Genomic DNA, 22389 nt, shown 5'->3' with positions numbered 1-22389 from the left:
TGTGGTACTTCCACTCTGTGACTGTAAGAACTCGACTAAGCCGCTCTGTAAGTTTCGAACCTCTTTATAAAGAGGACCAACAAAGAGTAACACGAACTGAACCGTAATCTTGCGGATGACCAGGAGAAAAAGAGAACGTAATCTCGCGACAGCTACAGGTCTTCTACTTCATCTTAAAACCATAACACCCCTCACAGTTAGTCACCTTACGGTTACATGTTGAGAAAAAATATAGAGTAAATGCAACTCTTAAAATAATCAACGAAGCTGCATGATGAGGTAATTGCAGACACAAATGTGTGCCTCTGTATGTTTTCACAACTCTCGGCCTTCCTGTAGGTGGTGGGTTACAATTTTCACAGACATTTAGTCACTGGTTCGACAGAGATTCGTGGCGCACCAAATCGACAGTCCGTGCACGATGAAATCGCTGGTTGTTTACTGTCAACGAGCCCTTCAAAGACACCCTTCAACGACTGATTACGGAGCAGTTCGCGGAACACAATTTCATGGAGATCGGGAAGGTTAGAACTCGACTGAAAATGTTCCTTTCTGCCAATGAAAGTGTCCCGAAACAGAAAGTTCCCCATAGGCCCTAAGAGCAGTGTGGGAGTCAGTCTAGTGGTCACACTGTACCTCTGCGAATGAGATGGCAAAATTCCTGGGTTGGGAAAAGTAAATAGTTGCGGTAACAGGTTACTTGTAACGTCGTTACTACCCAAGACCGGTTGCAATGAAGCGTACTGAAAGGCCGTACTCGAAATGTTGGTTAACTGGAACCAGTCGCCGACCGATTTTTCAAATTTCTAGGAGCCTCAAAATCAGTCCGAATTATCGGGCAGTCCAATTTTTTTGTGTGAATGGCATCAATCCACCTTCCACCTTATTTCAAAAGCCTTCGCTCAGAACATTCAAAGGGGCATTTAAAAAGTGTCTGCTTCGCAGCGGAAATGCTCCACAACGCATACCGTCGAATTTCAGCGAGTGTATAGTACCATCCTTGTACGCGTTCATCAGTGTAGTCATCGTAGCAAGGATTGCCGTATGGACGTGGTGCATCAACGACATCCCCGTCGCTGCCATCGTTTTTACATTTTTTCTATGTTGTCGGTGCCGAAGACGACGTCCATGCTGACGCTGCTGAAGCGTCAAAAGACGACGTCACGTTAGCACTCCAACGTTGATGAATTTGCGTCTTCGCAACTACTAAACACATCTATCGCAGTAACATCGTCGACAACCCCACTTGAAGTTGTACTCGCAGTTGAAGACACGTATTGAAAGATTCGCCATTGCAACGCGTCTGACGCGGAGCCGGTTGGGTCGCGCGCAAATTCCGCACGCACGCGCTGCGCTTCCGCGCGTGCGTCATGTCGCGAATGGCCCTAGTTGCCGTCATTTTAACGCAGTACGAAATATCGGGCGCGGGTACATATTGTTCCGCTGTATTTCTGGCGCTCGGGAGACGCCATGTCCCAAAAATGCATGTTTGAAGCGAGATGAGTACGAATAATAAAGCACGTCTTCCGAGGAACAGTCCGAATTATTGGACGCGGAAATACATTGGTTCTATGGGACATTCGACGGTGCCAGCAGTTTTGTGCGAAAAACTGGAAAGTCGGAATTATCCGTCGGCGACTGTATTACTGAAATTTGTGGTTATGTATCTGACCTCTTGCGATATCTTCCTTCTGACGTTACCAGCAGAAGTAGTGTGTAAGTAGATTAAGTTGCCAGGTTCCAACTCCATTCCAAGTATATACCGTTTCAGTATTTTTCTTTTCCGATAGTCATATTATTATTGCATTGAAACATAACATTTTAGACATTTTAGGTACAAAAGTTCTGATTGCTTTACACGTCATGACGGCCATGATCTAGTCAGCAGACGTTCTATGGCGCATTCCATTCCATTGTTATTATTCCACTCCATTATGGCGCATTCCATTCCAGAGCTTGGTCAAAGTTTTGGCCCTGGAAGAGGCAAAAACTGCTCCATTGGCAAAATCGGACATGCGTTGAATGTTCCATTGGCGGAGCAGAGGCAAAAAAATTCCTCCAAGGAGCAATAGTTTTTGACCCAGCGATTTCCTTGGGGCAAAGCCAGCGGAACATGATAGAGAAGAAAATGAAAGAAGGAAGTCACTGAAAAGGTTAGCCAGCTGTAGCACTCGAACCCACATTTTCTGGATTACCGGTCCAGGCATGCGCGCGATAAGCGACGCCGTAATGTTCGAGCTCTTTTCCTTATTTTTACTCGTGTTTCGCGCAGGTTGTCGTGCGTATCTTAAACAGTGGAAGCTTGGCGCGTCTCGCTGTGTGCGATTATATTGTGCGATTCCGAAGCAGTTTGCTGAACCCCACGTGGCCAAAGCAAACCCGAGAAAGCGCGCCTCACACCACGAACACTAGCATTCGATTGATAAAGCAAACACGTCTGACTCCGCTGGGAGCATACATTGAAACCCCACACAGCGTGGGGCAAAAAGGAACAGCGAGGTTGATAAGAGAGTGTTCATTCAAAATACTGGATAATGACTTACTTTGACCCTCTGGTTGTAAGGGAGGATTCCAAAGCTGAATACTCTGGATGGTCGGCCTCCATACATAGTGTCAGCTGTCAACATTAGTTCTCCTTCCATGTCATAACAACAGGACTGTCCCGATCCACCAACCCTGTGAAGGGAAAAGGAGTGCATGTTATCAAGCGGCATAGGGCAGAAGCCAAACGTAGTACGCGTAGTCTACAGAAGCGTTCTTGTTAGCGCTACACAAATTGGGTAGTTATGTCAGTGTTGTGCCCGTTACCAAAACTAAGTTACGGGATCCGGAACTCCACTCAAAAGTAGCGCAATACTAGCGTGGTTACAGATTTGTGAATGTTACACGATACTGTCACCAAATAAAAGTAACGTAAATACTCTGCCGCTACTTTTCCGCTATTGTAACTTTGTCGTGCAGGAATTTCGTTGCCTACTACATATATCTAAAAACTGTGACTTTTTTTGTTCACTCAATAGCTGGTACGCACACTGTAAAATAGGCAATCAAGATGAACTACCCCATGTAGCACATGGTGGGATAATAGACGTCTAACCCATGGATAAGTTGAGACTTTAGAGCTAGGTCTAAAAGTAGATGCCTACTAGACCTCTACGGGGTTAGATGTTTAGTGAATGTCTGCATCTAGATGTCTACTAGACCTCTACGGGGTTATACGTCATTCTCATCTTATAGACATCTCAATTTGGACGTCTACTAGACCTCTACAGTTTTAGATGTTATTTAGACATGTACTAAAGATGGCCCACGACGAGACACCCCCGACGTGTTCCAGGCTAAAAAATCTCCCTTTTGCGTCGTATAGCAGCTCGTATGAATTGTAGACCACACTTAAAGACTCTCAATGTCGTGCCTTTCTATTTTATTTTTATTTTTTTATTTTTTTTTCGTGTGCAGGGAGGATATGTACAGGTAAAATGCGCGGAAAGGTTGCCAGGTTGGTGAGAGCTACGAGGACCTGCTGATCCGCATTCGTTTGCTGAGGCTGCAGGCAAGGCCGATGAGAGGGGGGGAGGCAGAACCAAGGCCTGTCGTAATCATACAAAGAAAAAGTACTGAACTGTGTTATCACGACGGTATCGTGAGGAGGGGGCCCGGGCATGACCCATCCCCGGGGCCTGTAATTTCGCTCGCCGTCCCTGGTTGCAGGCAGTGCACACTGAAATACGTCGTCACTGGGACACTGTAGTAGTCACAGTCAAAGAGTGACAGCCAACGTCGAGACGCAGTCAAAGCCTAGAAACCCAGCCCGTGTCTGTCAGAAATCGTTGCAGGACGTCTGCCGCAAAGCGTTAGGATGATGGATTGTTCCAGAGCCCTAGAAGAACTTTCAGACACTTTCATATCCGGGTACTATTTCGTATTTGGAATCAACGTTGAGATTGTTCTACTCTGTCCGGCTACTTCTGTCTCCTGTTCTCCTCCTCTGTGCAACGTTGTACTGCATGTACGTGAAAGCGTTTCAGGCCCGTCGCAGGGTGTTTATTCTGTCGGTTGTGGAACGTTGAAGTTTGCGGTTGTCTTGGACGCAAGTTCCGAAACTGAAGCTATTCCCGGGTTCGTTTACAGGGTCTCAGCCATTTTCAGGTATGTAGACGATGTATCGGATATGCTTTTGTGAATGACAGGCATTCCCGTTCTTTTTTCTGCTTTTACCTCTTCTTGCAGGCATTGTGAGCGCTGATACGGAGATCGCAAGCTGCAATGCGATGAGACTATTACTAACCGCTCTCAGTGCAAATGGTATGACTCCTTCGCACTGACATGCAGTTCTAGCAATGTATTTTGAAATGTATTTTGAAATGGTCTTTCTTGCAGGTTAAGTCCGTACGAAGTGTGAGGCAATGGATGGAGTCGTCGCGAGCTGGTAATGAAACTCGTTCTCCCTGACGTTGGACCAAAAATGCGAACTGGACATGAAGTCCCGAATCCCCAAGTCTACGAAAAGACAGAAGAACACCATCGCCGAGGAGATGACGGCTTGAAGTAAAATGTTCAGTCGTCGTTATTCGTTGACGTCAGACATTTCGGATACGTGCCTCATGTGATTAAGCTTTGTTGATTAGGCGTGTGCGTTGATGATCAACGTTACGCTTTCAAACTCGATGATGAATGCTCACGCTTCTGAAAGCCATGGAAATAACAGTTGTGTGATTTGAGGCTGTGCTGATACTGTTACTAATTTGAAGAAAGCGCAAGAGGCGCAGTGCAAACGAATGAATTTGGACCTTGCTGTGCCAACGTCACAGCGCACTTAGGTAGCAAATTGCAGACTGGTGTTTACATCAGGGTCATTTTACTTCGAATGGTGCAAAGGTCCTACGCACCCCCCCCCCCCCAGTTCTTTACAAAGAAAACAAATGGTGCGTCTTCGCAATTGCGGTTCACGGAACAACGACACCGCCTCACAGCTCCTCCCTATAGTGGCTACTTATCGCGTAGAGGAATTGCAATGCAGTGGCAGTACTATTCCGAATGCCCACGAGTAATGAGTCCTCCCCCCCTTTCCCCGGTCGCGCTGCGGGCGGTCTTCCTAATTTTGAGTTCGTCAGGTGGAAAGTTATGCGAGTAGCACGTTTGGATCATTTGGCCAATGAATTACCCATAAGGATTGCCTGGTGTCGTTTTTCATGGGATTAATTTACATTAGTCACATTTGTCAGCTGAACATAACAATGTTCAACTGACAAATATTGGACTGTGGTGTCATAGCATTACTATCTAGTCCATTCCTTTCTGTATGTCACTTGGAAGGCATTATGCATGCAGGCATTCTACCAAATGATGGTACATTCGACAGCTTTGTTGGGCGCTCAGTATCTATTGAAATTTGTTTTGTAAATTATTTCAACTTGATATTTTGTGTTTGAGGACTTACAGAGTCAGCCTGATCAGGGAACATAAGTAACTGGAGTTTAATATTTCAATATTATTTTTAGAAGTTCAACAGTATGTGTTGTGATATTATGGACATTACTATCTAGTCATTGTCTAGCCCTTGATAAGCGCTTGTGCCATTATTGTCTTGTCGCGATGCTGCGCAAACGCAAAGTTCATACGCTCGTTACTTTTGCAGTGTTTTAATAGCTTTACTTAAACTAAAGTTTTGTCAAAATGTGCTTCATGTTTGAGCTACTGCATGTCACTTTTACACGCACAGCACACATTCCTGAAACAGTACACACATACAGAAAAGCTTTTAGGTGAGGTCTAGGTAAAGGCTAATGAAGATATAACCCTAGACATTTTGGCTAAATAAGGGCTAGTAGGTGGCTAGAAGCCGCCTAAGTCTGGTATATAAAAGGTCTAATGTTGGGCTAGGGTAAGACCTTGGATGTCTAAGTTGAGACGTCTAGGTGGCGTAACCTTAGCTATGCCAGAGGAAGGCTAGAGGAACTCTCCTAGACATTAAGGCTATTGGGAGACGTCTGCTAGACCTGTCAGTCGTCCAAATTTAGACGTCGATTAGACATTTATTATCCCACCTTTGGCTACATGGGACAACATAAACTACACCACAACTTGCAAACAAGATAATTATTCAATGGTCCTAAACTTGAAATTATGCGCATTTCAAACATAGTTTAATGTACACAGCACATTGGTGCACTTAATCTAGACACGTAATAATTTCTCGATAAATAATCTCGTACACAAGACACAGTATTCTACACGCTATTTTGGAGTGTCGCTTGGAGACGACTAGCACATAGGTCAATCATTGACGTTGTTGTTCATCAGTTGGTATTTAACCAGTTGTAGTCTAGTCCGTTTGAAATGTTAGAGGAAGTCAGTCCGCGTGACTGGACTTCCATTTTCATGCCAATACGTGACAAGTTCAGTCACACTCATACGCTACACATGCTCAAGTCAGATCTCCTGGCAGATGTGTCTTAATTTACTTCGCTTTTCCTTCTTGGTTTCCTTCAGAACTAAATTATCATTGACATATCTTTTTCTTCTATATCCACTCATTCATAACTACGGTGGTGTTCAATTAAGAACGGTGACTCTACGAGCACTTTATCAAGTTGGAAACAATTGACAAGATTTTACACATGCTTGGATCGCACACATAACGGGTTATTTGCATTTCTACTCTCTAGTGTTTTTTTTTTGTGTGTGTGTGGGTTTACTCCTATTATGGCAGCTCACGTCTCACGACAGTGCAACTCTCAACGTAACTGCATAGCAATGTATATGGTACTTCATTGTAATGGCCTCGAGAGAGGGTCCTCTGTGGCGAATCTCTGTCCACAACCGCCACGTTGACTGCGTTGATGCTATCTCAAATCTATGCCATCTCACTAACTATCTCAAATCATACGATCACAATACCCTTTCATCCTTTCCTTGTGTAGCGGCTATGTGATTTTTTCTTGTTTGGCTGGCTTCGTAATTTTCACGCAGGAAAATGGCAGGAGTTCTCGCTGAGCAGTGCTCACGATAAGTCTTAACTCGGCTAAATGAACGATGAGCAAACAACAACCACAACTTTATTTTAATGATGATGATGATAGGGGAGTATCCCGTTATGTTTCAAATATGATCTATGTAGTGTATTGTGGTTGACGACGACGATGGCGCATCTCGAAATGGCAAGTCCACCTCGGCATTCGTCATCCCATCCGAAGGCGTAGTGGAAGGACGTCGCCTTTCGCATCAAACCTCATCCACAGCTGCGGAACTCTATGCCATACTTTTCTTTCTGCAGCACATCGTTGATTTTACCCCGCGGGAATGGGTCGTGTTCACTGACTGTACATCTGCGCTGCAAGCAATTGAAAATTCTGGCATCCGAGGCTGATCCGCACCGTTGGTGATGGATGTGTTAATGGCTTGCAACCTTGTCTACGAAGCAGGGCACAGGCTGGTTCTCCAGTGGGTTCCAGCCCATTGCGGCGACGAAGGGAATGAACAGGCCGACAGCGCCGCAGAAGCAGCTCTCTCGTCTCGGAGACGGACGCGTATTGCGCTGCTGAGAGGAGATCAATTGCACAAGTGTACGAAGTTGGGGTGGTTGGTATCTTGACATATTGTTGAATGCAGCAATAAACAACACAAGGAAGACACGAAGTTGACGCCACGGCTGCTTACTCACAACTGACAGAATATTTATTTCAGGACGGATAAGGAAAACAATGGCATCTACGATGAACAGGTTTGAAAACCCGAATATATAAATCCTCCTGAAATAAATGTTCTGTCAGTTTTGAGTAAGCAGCCGTGGCGTCAACTTCGTGTCTTCCTTGTGTTGTATATTGCTGCATTCAATAATATGAGAGGAGATCGTCGTTCTGTACTTCGACGCCTCGTGACTCCCCCGCCAACGGACCGCTGACATTCTCCCCCCAGCCATGCTGAGCAGAGTTGATCCAGCGCTCGCTTTCCGCATGCCTCAACATACCTCTCGCCAAGATGCCTGCATTAGTTCATCGAATGCGCCTCGATGTGGCTTTTACAGCGCAGTGGCATTACCGCTTGAGACAAGTTGACTCTCCCCAATGCTGTCACTGCGGTGCTGTAGAAGATCTAGCGCACATTCTTCTCCATTGCCCACACTACCAACCTTCCCGAACCGTACTCTCCGGATCCCTTAACGAGCAGGACTCTCGCCCCCTCTCTCTCACAAAATTGCTTGGTCCCTGGCCACATCCAGCCCACCAACGTTCTGGCCTCAAAGCTGTACCGCAGGACTTCGATCCTTATTGTGAAGGGGCTCATTATTTCATTCCCCGCATCACCACCAGCAATTGGGTAGAGTATCGCCCCTGGCCATGAAACTCTCTATTCATCATCGCACAATAAAGTTGTTGTTGTTTCTGTCGGGTTATTGTGGCTTGGGATTGATACTGTATCGATATGGCCGTTCTACAATACGCCCCTTTAGGTTAATACTTAGGTACTTTCACGGCTTTCTAAAAATAATAGAGGTAGTTCTAGTCTATTATTCTAGAAGTAGCGCAAGTTGCACGTTGCAAAGTAACGCACAGAACCAAAGGCAAACCTGCTGAGATTCAACACTGCGCCCAACATGCGGAACGTTTGGCAACTAAAAGGGCCGAACTCTTCTACAAGGTGAGGGCCTTCCATAGCTAGCCACAAATGGGGTAATACGGATCTCTTCTGTTGTCTTCCCAACGAGTCTATCTGTTTCATGACTGTGTTGCACAGTGGATTGATACATTGCTGTATGCTGGAAGTGATTGAGAGTATGGTGCTATTAACTCGCAGCTTTCATCATGCCCTACGCATTTTTGCCGCCAAACACTCCTTATAAAATCCTGTTCGCCAGTGACTAAATTACAATAATGTCATTTTGCATTATTTACTAACTTTTTATGATTTCAAAATCGTGCTCAGCGAAGCATAGGCTTGATTTTAAGGCTATGATGGCATACATAGCTTTTGAATTTTGCTATTTGATGTGGGTACTTTGGTGCTGTGATCAAGTACCTCGGGGCAACTCTCGCTCCACTGGCATGCTTCACGAGTTCAGGTATATCACTGGGGTAAGTACACAGTAAAGAAATAGGGAATACTACTACATAGGAGATCCAGCAGTTCATACGTCAATGACGCACATTGCGAATATCTGAATACCCGTGCCTTAAACTAATTTGCTGAAAAGCTCTTACGATGGTCGTCCTGTCCGAACGCAGTGGAGGGCACCTTTGTGTAGCGGGTCACACTTCTTGCTGTAAGTGTTACAGAGGCCGTCGGGGGCAAATCGACCCCTGTCGAAGTCAGATTGTTTCATGGTACAGGGACAACGCCACAATGTCAGAGCGAAGCGGTCTGTAATGCTTTCTCGCTGGTGCCAATTGTCGCAGAACTGGTCCTTCCAGTCGAGGCCAATCTTCCGTTCCCACTGGGGCCAGAAGTACCAAGCCAGAGGCATCGGACGGCTCCAGATGGACCTGCATAGAGCCAAGCTAACGTGTAAGTACGAATGATCATCACCAACATGGATAGCATGGAAAGGTCATTTGGAAACTGGCCAGCTGAGAAGGCACAGACTGCAGTAAGGAGCAACAAAACTTTATTTGGCTCTTCTTTCACCGCTGTAGTCTGTTCCGTACAGTTACAACTGGCCCACATATATACACGTAAGCGACAAATTATACGGTACCGGAAGCGAAAATGCAGGTAACCAACAGCGTTTGACAACCCATAATCATTCGGCAGTGACAACAGACAACACCCAAACTATGCGTGTACTTCCTTTGGCGTTCACCAGTTCCTCTGAACCTTTAAGTCCTTTCTGCAAGGTAGAACCGATGAACACTTTGGGCATTACAGATATTCAGATACCGGAGATAAATTGCCTTGAAGAGCAATGCGATCACGATGCAGAACAGTCACGTGGTCAACATCCACGTTTCTCACGTTCAGTCTAGCAAGGTTGTGGTGCTTCCCAAGTTTTCATTGTCTTTTTGAATTGCGAGGAGAGCAATATTCTCCTTTAGCTATTTTTCATACGAAAGAACCGGACCCCAGCAAAATGAAGCCTTGTTCCTATGCAGATTTTATCAGATTTTCCTGCAAGGACCCGCAGCGATTAGATTTGATTTTGAAGATACTGCGCACGGCATTCATGGTATACCAGCAATATTGGCATGAAGCGAAATGGGTCGTCGAGTCGTCGAATAAACAGCGAACGGTTTATTGGACTACTTGGTAGCAAAACACAAGAGTGATAGCTCTCTGAACACAACTGAGTCCAAAGAATGTGCTTGTGTGCAAAGCTTGTGCGCTCCAGCTTGGAGCGCACAAGCATTTAAGCGTCGCGCCGAAAAGTCTAGAAACAAGACGTGCGTTTGCCAGAGAGCAGGCGATGTGTCTGGAAGCTTCTTGCTTCTTCTTCAGCATGCGCCGGGATGAGATGTACCGTTTCGTGCCTGCCCTGGAAGTTTCGCGATGACGATTCGTGGCATTGCCCCCTTCGTAGACGTGGCATCGTCTCGATGCCGTTTCTTCTCCTTTTTTTTTTTTGTCATGTTGTCTTCTTCCAGCCAGTCTTCAGCGCTACCTGCTGTAGTACGGCTTGAGTCGAACGACGTGAACTATTTCAGTCCTCGGGGGTCGTCGAGAGGGAACGCTGCCCTCAGGTACCACTTCGTAATCCAGGTCTCCAATGCGTCGAAGTACTTTGTATAGGGACCGAAGTACCGCTTCAGTAGCTTCTCGCTCAGGCCTCGTCGTCGAATCGGCGTCCAAACCCATACCAAGTCGCCTGGACTGATGTGTACGTCTCGTCGGCGCAAATTGTATCTTCTTTCATCGACGCGTTGCTGTTGACCAATGCGTAGTCTGGCCAGCTGGCGGGCTTCTTCTGCTCGCTGTGTGAAGTCCAGAGCGTCGTTTTCCCCATCACTGAGTTCGTGGGGCAGCATCGCGTCCTGCATAGTCGATGCGTCATGGCCGTGTGCAAGGCGGAACGGTGTGAATCCCGTTGTTTCCTGGACAGCCGTGTTATAGGCGAACGTGACGTAAGGCAGTATTTCGTCCCATGTCTTGTGCCGACATCGACGTAGATCGAAATCATGTCGGCAAGGGTTTTGTTTAGGCGTTCGGTGAGCCCGTTCGTCTGCGGATGGTACGGCGTTGTCCTCCAGTGAGCGGTGTGGCTGAGTCGAAGGATTTCTTGTGTTAGCCTTCTTGTAAATGCCGTTCCCCTGTCGGTGATTAAGGCGGTCGGAGCTCCGTGCCGTAGTACGATGTTCTCGATGAAGAACTTCGCCACTTCTGTTGCTGTGCCCTGTGGAAGTGCCTTAGTCTCAGCATAGCGTGTCAGGTAGTCGGTGCCGACGATTATCCAACGATTTCCGGAAGACGAACGTGGGAAGGGCCCGAGTAGATCCATCCCAATCTGCTCGAACGGCGCCGACGGCGGTGCGATTGGCTGAAGGTACCCAGAAGGTCGTACCGGCGGCGTTTTTCGTCGTTGGCATTCCCGGCACGTCCTTACGTAGTGGTGTACGGTCTTGGCCAGTTTTGGCCAGTAGTACTTTTCCCTTATACGGGCCAGTGTCCGGCTGTATCCCAAATGGCCTGATGACGGTTCGTCGTGGCAGGATTCAAGAATCTCGATGCGCATGTCCCCAGGCACAACGAGAAACCACGTAGCGCCTTGTGGTGCGTGGTTTTCTTTGTAGACGACACCATTACGTAGGGAAAAACTTGGGAGTGATCTTCTGAAGATGGGAAGAACATTGTCGGCGCGGCCCTGCAGATAGTCGGCGAGTGTCTTCAATTCGGAGTCGTTGTACTGCTTGGTAGACATGGTAGTCGCGCTCATTAGACCGAGGAAGGCGTCGTCGTCCTCGAGGCTGTTGTCCTGTCGCTGGAGTGGTGCTCGGGACAGGCAGTCGGCGTCGTTGTGTTTTCTTCCTGACTTGTAAGTGACGGTTACGTCATACTCTTGTAATCGGAGGCTCCATCTCGCTAGGCGTCCTGAGGGGTCCCTTAAACGAGCCAGCCAGCACAGAGAATGGTGGTCTGTTACCACCTTGAACGGCCGTCCGTACAGGTAGGGACGCAACTTTGTGATGGCCCATATGAGTGCAAGGCACTCTTTTTCGGTCGTCGAATAGTTCTCCTCTGCCTTGGTTAGCGTTCTGCTTGCGTAAGCGATGACACGTTCGACGCCGTCGTGAAGTTGAACGAGCACGGCTCCTAGACCATCGTTGCTTGCGTCGGTGTGTATTTCTGTTTCGGCGTTTGGATCGAAGTGGGCAAGCACGGGTGCGGTCTGTAGACGCGTCTTCAATTCATCAAATGCCTGTTGCTGGGCTTCACTCCAGATAAACGTGGATCCGCCCTTCGTGAGGGCATTCAGGGGTGACGCAATTCTTGAAAAGTTCGGAATGAACCGTCGGTAGTAGGCGCAAAGGCCTAGAAAGCTTCGAACGTCTTTCACGTTAGAAGGAACAGGGTAATTTGCGATGGCCGCCGTCTTCTCGGGGTCGGGGCGTACGCCGTCGCTGCTCACGAGATGGCCGAGAAATCTGAGTTCCTCGTAGCCGAATCGACACTTCTGAGGCTTCAACGTCAGCCCTGCAGTTCTGATAGCCTCGAGGACTTGCTTTAGCCGTTCAACATGTTCTTCGAATGTTCTTGCGAAGACAACATCGTCGAGGTACACCAGGCAGGTTTGCCACTTCAACCATTAACGCCATCATTAATTAACCAACCGTTAACGCCAATTAACGCAATCATCTCATGGCCGTCGATGAGTATTTTCAGGTTATTGGTAATTTTTCGGGCGTCGTGTTGGTGCTGCATTGCTGTTCGCCGAGTTGGAGGAATTGTAACTTGTCGTCGGTCCGCAGCTTCACCTCCCGGAGCTGCAGTCTTCAGTTTTCCCGGTTAGGGCTGCGCCACACAGGTCGTCTTGCCGGTGACGGTGAACGTGCTCTTCCTGGCGACCTGCTGCGGCGGGGGACGCTCGGGGATAGGTCGCGTCGCGAGCCAGCAGAAGCATACTGCTGCCGTAGATAGTGTTCAATTGCGGCGGGGCGACTACCGCGCTGGGGGCGGGGGACGTCGGGTGAAAAACCGGGAAGGTCAAGGCGTCGGTAGGGACATCGGCGATAGACGTGGTTGGCCTCTCCGCAGTGGTAGCAGAGCGGTCTGAAGTCGAGAGTCCGCCAAACGTCCGTTTTACGAAACGGCTGAGAGTGTGGCGGGACGCTCGGAGTAGGTTGGACAGGCCGAGGAGGCGTCCAACGGTTTTCGTAGTACGACGGACGAGTAGGTGGCACCTGTCTCAGAGCGGCGGCGTAGGTTGGTCTCGGTACTTCGGCGTCGGGGTTGGCGGTTGACGATGTCTGGATTGCCTGCTGAACCTCGTCGTTGATGATCGCACCGATCGAAGATAAAGAGTTTTGAGCCTTCTCAGGACAGAGGAGAGCTCGTACTTCTTCGCGTACCACCTCTCGAATCAGCTGTCTGAGCGATCCGACGTCGAGGCCAGCGGTCGTGGAGAAAGCCTCGTAGCCCTGGTGTCGTTGGTCGACGGTAGCGCGAGAGAGCAGGGTCCGCTCAATGCGGACGGCTTTGTCCAGAAAAGCGTCGGTCGTGGCGGGTGGATCCCGGGACAGGGCGCGAAAAATTTCTTTTTTTACGCCCCTCGTGAGTCGCTGAACCTTCTGCTCGAATGCTTTGGGGTCAGCTGGCCGGAAGAGCCGCAACACATCTTCGACGAAACCTGTAACGCTTTCGTTTGGCAGCTGGATCCGTCTCCGGAGCAGATGTTCAGCGCGTTCAGCTCGTTGTTGAAAAGCGAACGCCGGATTCGGGACATGGTCGCACGAAGCTTTGCAAGAAAAGAAGACGCATCCGACAGATCGGGAGAAGCGGCAGGCTCGAAGAATTCAGATGGAAGCCGAAGTGGAGTGCCGTACACAAGCTCCGCGCTGGAGGTACCCAGGTCTTGCTTGAAGGCGGTGCGGATTCCGAGAAGGGCAGTTGGCAGGGCATCGAACCAGGATGCGCGGTCTTGAGTACACGAGAGAGCGGCCTTCAGATGACGATGAAAACGTTCGACTAAGCCATTTGCTTGCGGATGGTAAGCGGTAGTTCGTATGCGATGTGTTCCCAGAAGGTGCAGGAGGTCCGCGAAGAGGTGGGATTCGAACTGTCGTCCACGGTCAGTAGAAATGGTAGCTGGCACGCCGAAGCGGGCTACCCAACCGTGGAGAAAGGCTCTTGCGACAGTCTCAGCTGTGATGTCGATGATGGGTATTGCTTCCGGCCATCGGGAGAAGCGATCGACGCACGTCAGGATGTACGAGTGGCCGCGTGATGGTGGTAGAGGTTGTGGGAAACAGAACTTTCCCTGCGAATTTGTTGTCTCGTCACGCTGTCGGGAACTATCATGTGCGGGTTATCTGCTTTTCGTTATTCCCGTCACCACGCCGGTGATATGTTATCGTTATCTGTGATTGCACGTGCCGCTCTTCGAAGTGTTACTGGGCGCGAGGATTCTTTTCCTTAAAAGGGGACCACCGTAGGATTTTGGGGCACTCCGACTCCGAGCATTGGGCATTGCGGCAGTGTGTTCGGTAAGGCTTTGTACGTGGTGAGGTATGTCATTAAACGTTTGATTGCATTCTTCCTTTTGAGTTGGTTGCACTTCCTTCTGGTAGCGAGTGGGTGGAACGGCCCCGGGTGTGGGACCGCCGGCTCTGGGAGCCGTGAGGCGGTCGCCACAACTGGCGCCCAACGTGGGGCCCGACCACCAACCTCGCAGAAGGGTGCAGCTGGGGATGTTTCTTGTCCCAGCCTATTTTCGATTTTTGGTTATTTCTGTTTGGCTGTCCTCACTAAAAGCCTGCCTTTGTTTCGTCTGTGTTCACCGTGCATGGCCCGCTCACTCGGTATGCATCCCCGGCACTTGTAGCGCCGCGGACACGCGCCGACCGGTCGGAGTCCCGGTGTTAGCAACACCCCGTTTACTTAGCGTTCTGCTAACTGCAGTGCAGTCGCCGCCGTCACGTATGACGGAACGTTGTTCGAGTTGCACGTGCCGTTGCAATCACAACTACTGGCCTATCTCACCCCTCCATGTTACTACTTTGCAGTTACTGGCAGGGCCCTTCCGCCTCCTAGCTCGGCAGGCTGAACGCGGCGGTAAGGCGAGGCAGCGAACTAGCGCACCCAGTAGGTTGCGTTGTTGCTTGCGTGAGTTCAAGTCATTGTATGGCTTTACTGGAACAGTTAATCCCGTCTCCGCTAGTGCAGGCGGGAGAACCGCATTGCGCGTGTTCAACGACTACCGCGCTTTTATTTCAGCGCATGAATTGGGAGCCCCTTGCGAATGCGCTGCGTGTTGCCGTCAACTGCGTTTCGCGCGTGATGTGCGCAACAATTGTTACCGCGGTCACTATTCCTTAGTGCTCTCGTGCGTAATAGTCAGTACCGTCGTCGCTACCGCGTAGTGCTCGCGATCGGACCTGGCTATCTGCATTTGGTATAGTGCTCCTCGTTTTCACGGTTGCCCACTATTGTTGCCGGAGGGCTGGACAGACCCTCCTAGTCAGGAGTTACCTCTTGACTATTTCCCATCTTTTCCCTTTATTTTTTTTAGATGAGATCGACTAGGCGCTCTAGGCGCGGCCCGGCTGGCCCCCCTCACCAGCGGACCGGATCTTCCGGTGGCAGCTCGCGCCACTATGCAACTTCGGCGAACGCGCATCCCAGAGATGACTTCCCTCCTAGGCCTCGTCACCGTTCTGTTGCAACGTGGACCATTGTACATTCCGGACAACCAGTCCCATGGGCCTCGCGCTCAAGATGGGCGTCGCAACCCCGGCCTCTGCGTGGCGCCGACCCGTCTTCCGTACCGCAACCATTTCGAGGTGTAACCATTGAGGATCGTCACCCAGCGGATCCTTTGCTGCCCTATACAGAGGAAGAAAGACAAGCCTTGTGTCCCAGCTGCGGCGTTCCCATCATCCATCGGGCCACCCATCTGAGAGGACCCCTCCACCGCGTCCGAATGGAACTAACCCAGACCATGAGAGCTCGAGCCACACGGGTCACGGAGTCCGACCTGAGCGCCGCCATTTCCATGATCCAACGTCATCGGCCGGAGCTCCTGTTGCCCACCGAACCGCGACCTCAGCAACCACGAGCACTGGACACCGACTTGATCGATCTTCTCGAGGAAGACATGCCAGAGAACTGAGTGTGTGCTTCGACTGCTTCAGGAACGGCCTACTTTCGTGCCCGTGGACGCGGCATGTTTTTCGTTTTTTGTGAGTCCAATTTGGAGAAGGGGGGATGTGGGAAACAGAACTTTCCCTGCGAATTTGTTGTCTCGTCACGCTCTCGGGAACTATCATGTGCGGGTTATCTGCTTTTCGTTATTCCCGTCACCACGCCGGTGATATGTTATCGTTATCTGTGATTGCACGTGCCGCTCTTCGAAGTGTTACTGGGCTTCTGGGATTCTTTTCCTTAAAAGGGGACCACCGTAGGATTTTGGGGCACTCCGACTCCGAGCATTGGGCATTGCGGCAGTGTGTTCGGTAAGGCTTTGTACGTGGTGAGGTATGTCATTAAACGTTTGATTGCATTCTTCCTTTTGAGTTGGTTGCACTTCCTTCTGGTAGCGAGTGGGTGGAACGGCCCCGGGTGTTGGACCGCCGGCTCTGGGAGCCGTGAGGCGGTCGCCACAAGGTCCTACGATGTCAATATGGACATGAGAAAAGCGGGCATCGGGAAGAGGGAAAGCGGTGAAAGGCGTTGTGGTGTGCCGCTGCACCTTGACACGCTGGCAGATGAGACAACAGCGGGCCCAAGCCCGCACGTCGGCATTCATGGCCGGCCACACGAAGCGTGCGGTGATGAGCTTTTGGGACGCGCGAATTCCAGGGTGGGCGAGGGAATGAATGCTGTCGAAAATTTGCCGTCTGAAGGATGATGGAACGAAAGGTCTTTCTCTACCAGCTGAGGTATCGCAGATCAACTTGCGGGGGGAACCGTGAAGTGGGACTTCCGCAAAAGAAAGGGACGTGGAAGAGCTGCGAAGCTGGCGAAGCTCTTCATCAGATTCTTGCTCCTCAGCCATTCGGACGTAATCAATGTCCAGACGAGGAAGCGAGGTAGCATTGACGTCCATTCGAGAAAGTGCATCGGCAACTAGGTTGTCCGCGCCCTTGACATGACGGATGTCGACGGTGAATTCGCTGATGAAAGAGAGTTGCCGGGCCTCTCGGGGTGTATATCCGTTTGCTCCTTTGGAGAGAAAGGCGAAAGTGAGCGGCTTGTGGTCCGTGAGGACGTGAAATGGCCGGCCTTCCAAAAAGTAGCGGAAGTGACGGATGGCGAGATAAACCGCTAGCAGCTCACGGCCGAAAGTGCTGTAGCGAGCCTGCTGCGGCGAAAGCTTCTGTGAGAAAAAGGCAAGTGGCTTCCATTGGTTGTCCACGAACTGTTGCAGAACGCCGCCGACAGCAATGTCCGAGGCATCAACCATAACGTTGGTGGGAGCGCCGTGCTTCGGGAACATCAGCACTGAGGCATCTGCCAACGCTTCTTTCACCTTGACGAAAGCAGCGTTAGCGTCCTGGGACCAAGAAAAAACAGCACTTTTCTTCTGAGGCGTTCGCAGCATATCCGTCAGAGGTCGTAACGCGTGGGCGCATGATGGGATGAAACGCAGGTAAAAATTAATCATCCCCAAGAATTCTCGCAGTTGGCGGAAAGACGTTGGCGCTGGGAAATTCCGTACGGCTTCAACCTTCTTGTCCAGGGGACGAATACCTTCACTGGTGATGAGGTGGCCGAGGAACTCCAGGGATGCCTTGCCGAATTCACATTTAGCTGCATTGATGACGATTCCGTACTTCTCCAGCCGAGAAAAAACTGCGCGGAGATGAGTCTCGTGTTCTTCCGGTGAAGTACTGGCAACCAGTATGTCATCAATATAGGCGAACGCAAATGGAAGTCCTCGCAAAACCTGATCTATGAAACGCTGGAAGGTTTGCGCAGCGTTACGCAGACCGAAGGGCATCCGAAGGTATTCAAACATACCGAAGGGTGTTACAATGGCAGTTTTCGGGATGTGTGAGGGCTCGACCGGAATTTGATGATATGCCTTGACGAGGTCTATCTTGGAGAAAAGGCATGTTCCGTGCAGATTACAGGCAAAATCGTGAATGTGCGGAATGGGGTACCGGTCAGGGATGGTAACTTTGTTCAGCGCCCGGTAATCCCCACAGGGCCTCCAGTCGCCCGTCTTTTTCGGCACCATGTGCAGTGCAGACGACCAGTCGCTAGAGGAAGGACGAACAATACCGAGTTGGAGCATGTGCTCAAATTCCTTTTTTGCGATAGCGAGGCGCTCTGGTGCGAGACGACGAGGTCGAGCGTGCACGGGAGGTCCAGTGGTCTCGATGAAATGAGTCACAGTATGGCCAATTGGATGTTCTGTGTTGCACGGCCGCAGGAGAGATGTGAACTCCAGTAGGATACCATCGTATCGGTTGGAGGGACTCTTGAAGAGAGAGACACGATTGGGAACGTCTTGATGGCACGGGAGTCCGTTGACGTGAGGCTTGGTCTCTGCGTCCCACAACACTCGCTTCTTCATGTTGACCAAGAGGCCAAAGTGGCCCAGGAAGTCCGCTCCCAGAATGGGGTACTGGAGGTCGGCAACCAAGAACACCCAAGCAAAAGTCCTTCGAAGTCCGAGGTTCAAAGTAAGGGAGTGCTCTCCGTACGTAGCAATGGGCGTTGCATTCACGGCTTGCAGAGTGCGGGAAGTTCGTTGCCGACGACGGTGGAAGAATGAAGATGGCAAAACGCTCACGTCAGCACCAGTGTCCACTAAAAATTTGAGACCGGAGTTTTTGTCGTTGACAAAGAAGAGGCGGGTAGGCGATGCGCCAGTGTCACCAGCCGCCATCTCTAGTGACTGGCGCTGTCGTGTTCCGAAAATGTGCAAGGTGGAACGCACTTGCGAGCTCTTGCACGAAAACGGTAGTGGTACCAGCACATGCCAGCTGGGGATGGGGAGCGGCGGCGATGCGATGATTGCGAGCGCTGCGGGGAGCGGGAAGACCGTCGGAGGGCTGCGACTTCGAGCTGAAGCGCCGCAATCTGGTCGGCGAGCACGGAAAGATCGACTGGTTGTGCCGAGCTGGTGGTGTCGGTATGGGGTGTACGGAGCTCGGAATGTCGTGGCGGAGCTACGGCAGCAATCTGAGGTGGTGCCATCTCCAGAACTCGGTCGGCGAGATTGGCCAGGTCATTGAGGCTCATGTTGTCGGCAGCAGCCAGAACCATGCAGACATTCGCGGGCAACCTTTGCAAAAAGAGCTGGCGAAGGAGCGAGTCGTCCAGGGCGTCGGGTCGGTCGCCCAAAAGTTGACGCATGCGGCGGAGGAGCTGCGATGGGGTGCGATCTCCAAGTTCTTCTTACGTCAACAGTCTTTGATACCGCCTCTGCTCCGACATTGAGGTCCGACGAATGAGCTCAGCCTTGAGGGTGTCATACGGCGTATGCGCTGGAGGGGAGGCGACCAGATCTCTGACTTCAGTTGCTTCTGTTGGAGAGAGCGCCGCGACGACATGGTAAAACTTCGTCAGTTGGTTGGTAATGCCTCTGAGAGCAAACTGCGCTTCCGCTTGCCCAAACCAGACCACCGGTTCCGCGGGCCAGAAAGAGGGCAGCTTGAGTGACACGGCAGCGACGTGGAGTGGGGCCGGAGCTGAAGAAGGAAGTGCAGTCTGGGAAACGGCGTAATGGAACGCTGGATTCGCAAGGGCTGGCGAAGGGGCCTGTCCAGGAACCTGAGGTGGCGGTGACCGGGGGACGGCTAGGGTAGGAGGAGATGCTGGGGCGGGAGGTGTTCCGGTAGCCATCCTACCGAAAAAATTCTGTGCCGCAAAGGTTCAGAAGTCGTCCAGATCACGTTCGGTCAGGAGAGGTCAGATCAGGTCAGGAGGGGAAGTAGCCTTTTTAATGTATCGGTGGTCCTAAAGCCAGGGCCGAACTAACTGCTCTCGCGCCGGTGGCGCGTAGCTTGAACCGACCGCGCGGGACGAGAGTTGGCAATGGTGCTGCCACAAAGGCAACGTCTGGCTTTCGCTTGCTCAAGGTTCCGCCGAATGAGCCAGGAAGAAGCAAGAGGCTCGCTTTAATTCAACGTCAGGATACCAAGCTTGATACAAACATTCGAATATGCAGTCTGCACTTCAGCGAGAGCAATTATCAATCAACGCCGAGCGTTTTTGTCGTACGTCAACGATGGAACAGCAGCACATATTCTCTCGCACGGTCGGCATAGCGATGCCCTGCTGCCGCACGTATACTTAGCAAACACATCCTCTTACAGTTCGACTCACATGTCGATGTCCATACCATTTGTCACATCCTGGTGAAGACTGAATACTCACTGAATACTTTACTGATCCGACAACTCCAACCCCATAGAGCCGCACACTGTCGGTAAGAACTGGGGTATCGTTGTACTACTCGTTCTTCCCATGGTGTCAGCGGTCCCAAAAAGTCGAGGTCTCTGTCGGCCTTCGAATCCTTCATTTCGGATATCACGTAACCGAAGAACGTGAAGCGTCTTGGAAGCGGTAGTAGACGCTCCGGCCTGAGCTGTGCTGCTGGCCGATAGTGGCCGACGGCACCTCGCTCATGTGATCACAAATCCAATGAGGAGCGTCTCCTCCCCGCACGTCACGTAGTGACGCGCGTCCCGGCGCTTATCGCGTGTCTATAGTGAAGGCGAAGGAGGGTGTTTCGCGCACGGGAGATTCGGGGGGCTGTTGTAGGCGTTGCAAGTTCGCGACGGTTGTACTAATTGTGGGAACACCGTTTTCGGGCGCCTAACATTCCATATCGACCAAAAAGAGAAACGAAGTTGTGTGCTTCTAGACTGGTCCTTTAAGAAGGTTATTGGATTTCATACGTTTAATTTTGACATTTTTAACTCGCGTTAAGAAAGTAAGCCTTTCGTCGAAGGCTCCAGGGAAATTAGGTTTGCTTTTACTATGAGTGTCGTAGCCATCAAGTTTGAGTGATGGTGCCAGGAAAACTCCTATAAACGCTTGAGTACAGCACACACACACTGTTTTCTGAGGTGAGAATTTAAAGCCGTTCTGAGTACACCATTTGACAGGTTTATTTATAGCCAGCTGCATCTGTCGCTCACATATTGTCAGGTTAGTAGAAGAACAAGCTATCTGAATGTTGTCCCCATAAAGAGAGATGCTTTGGCTCCGTGTTAGTGTCGCGAAGCAACTGTGGCCCATAAAGACAGTATGTTATAGAAGGTGGTACTGTACTGGCTACAGAATTGAATTTAGCGACGAACAAGGTAACATTGAACATTGCTCACAAAAGAATGTTCTCAGCTGGTGCCATCGTCACACTTCATATAATATAAGTAGTCTCTAGGCTAGAGGATGGCATGGATGAAAGGACCACGGTTGCTGCTAGAGGAGTTGAAGCAAGTGTTTTCGTTTCTTTACCTTGATTTGTCGTTCTTTACCCTCACTGTTTGTGCGGAAGAAGAGACCATTTTAGGTTTTTGTTTGAGAACGGATGCGAACGATTTCTTGAAGGTAAAGGGGGAATGACCTCTTCCTAGCCTCACTATAGCTGATATTTTGCGTAATTTTATGCGCAACACTTGCTCCTCATATCTCGACCTTGGACACGACCTACAATAAGAGGGGTGATCACCTGCGCAGTTGATGCAGCGATTAGGGACTCTACACTCTTTGGTGCCGTGGCCCTGTTGGCCACAACGAGCACGGCACGGGGATCCGCGACAAATGTCGGCCGCATGTCCGAAAGGGTTGCATTTGAAACACCCTAGTAGATTAGGAACAAATGGACTGGCAGGTAACCGACCTTTATTTGCTGTGGGAGTGTCGAAAGTGGGCATCACGTTTCTGGTTGTTATGCCATTCGTTACGTCAAATACATCCTGTGGTTTTTGTTTATCTACGATTTCGTCTGGGGAGACGTTGATGAGTTCAGCCAGAGCGATGACACCACGGCTGATGTTAGGGGGTTTTGTGTAAGGTAGCTCAATTCTTTCTCCCTAGCGATGAAACTCCCCAATTCTCATCATTAAAATGAAGTTGTTTGTTGTTTGTTCATCCCTAGCATTTCTGTCGACTTGAAGATATGATTGCTATCGGCCTCGCCCTTATGAAAATGATTTTCTAGTTTCTATACAGGACCTATAGAGAATCTATCTATCGTGTCTAGTGTCAATCTTGTGCATAGAAAATAGATAGAAGCTGTATAGGGTTTTTAACTGGTAAACTCTATACAGTTTCTATACAGGATTC

At 50.1% G+C, this 22389-nt stretch overlaps 2 protein-coding genes across 5 annotated transcripts in view; one reads left to right on the top strand and one right to left on the bottom strand.

The window, feature by feature from the left end:
- Positions 1-16497, top strand: part of LOC135394412 (uncharacterized) — a 40120-nt gene extending 23623 nt beyond the window's left edge. Inside the window, exons 1-2 of one of the 2 annotated variants that reach the window (XR_010422885.1) lie at positions 9242-9504; positions 15656-16497. Coding sequence is in view for 1 of the 2 variants with exons in the window: in XM_064625142.1 (XP_064481212.1) it covers positions 15656-16255 (600 nt within the window). In the remaining variant the exon portion in view is untranslated. Of the gene's footprint in view, positions 1-9241; positions 9505-15655 lie in introns of those variants that run through there. The other variant, XM_064625142.1, reaches the window with a different exon arrangement.
- The window catches only part of LOC135394410 (protein mesh-like), a 159434-nt gene that overhangs the window by 72753 nt on the left and 64292 nt on the right, over positions 1-22389 (bottom strand). For all 3 annotated transcript variants that reach the window (XM_064625139.1, XM_064625141.1, XM_064625140.1), the window contains 2 exons: positions 9201-9482; positions 2544-2676 (listed from right to left, as the gene is read on the bottom strand). In XM_064625139.1, coding sequence (XP_064481209.1) covers positions 2544-2676; positions 9201-9482 — 415 coding nt within the window. The remainder of the gene's footprint in view (positions 1-2543; positions 2677-9200; positions 9483-22389) is intronic.

This window comes from Ornithodoros turicata, chromosome 5, assembly GCF_037126465.1.
Source record: "Ornithodoros turicata isolate Travis chromosome 5, ASM3712646v1, whole genome shotgun sequence".
In the NCBI taxonomy this organism is placed as follows: Eukaryota; Metazoa; Arthropoda; class Arachnida; order Ixodida; family Argasidae; genus Ornithodoros; species Ornithodoros turicata.
Note: the sequence above shows the minus strand (reverse complement) of the source record. Positions and strands in the feature narration are given on the sequence as shown.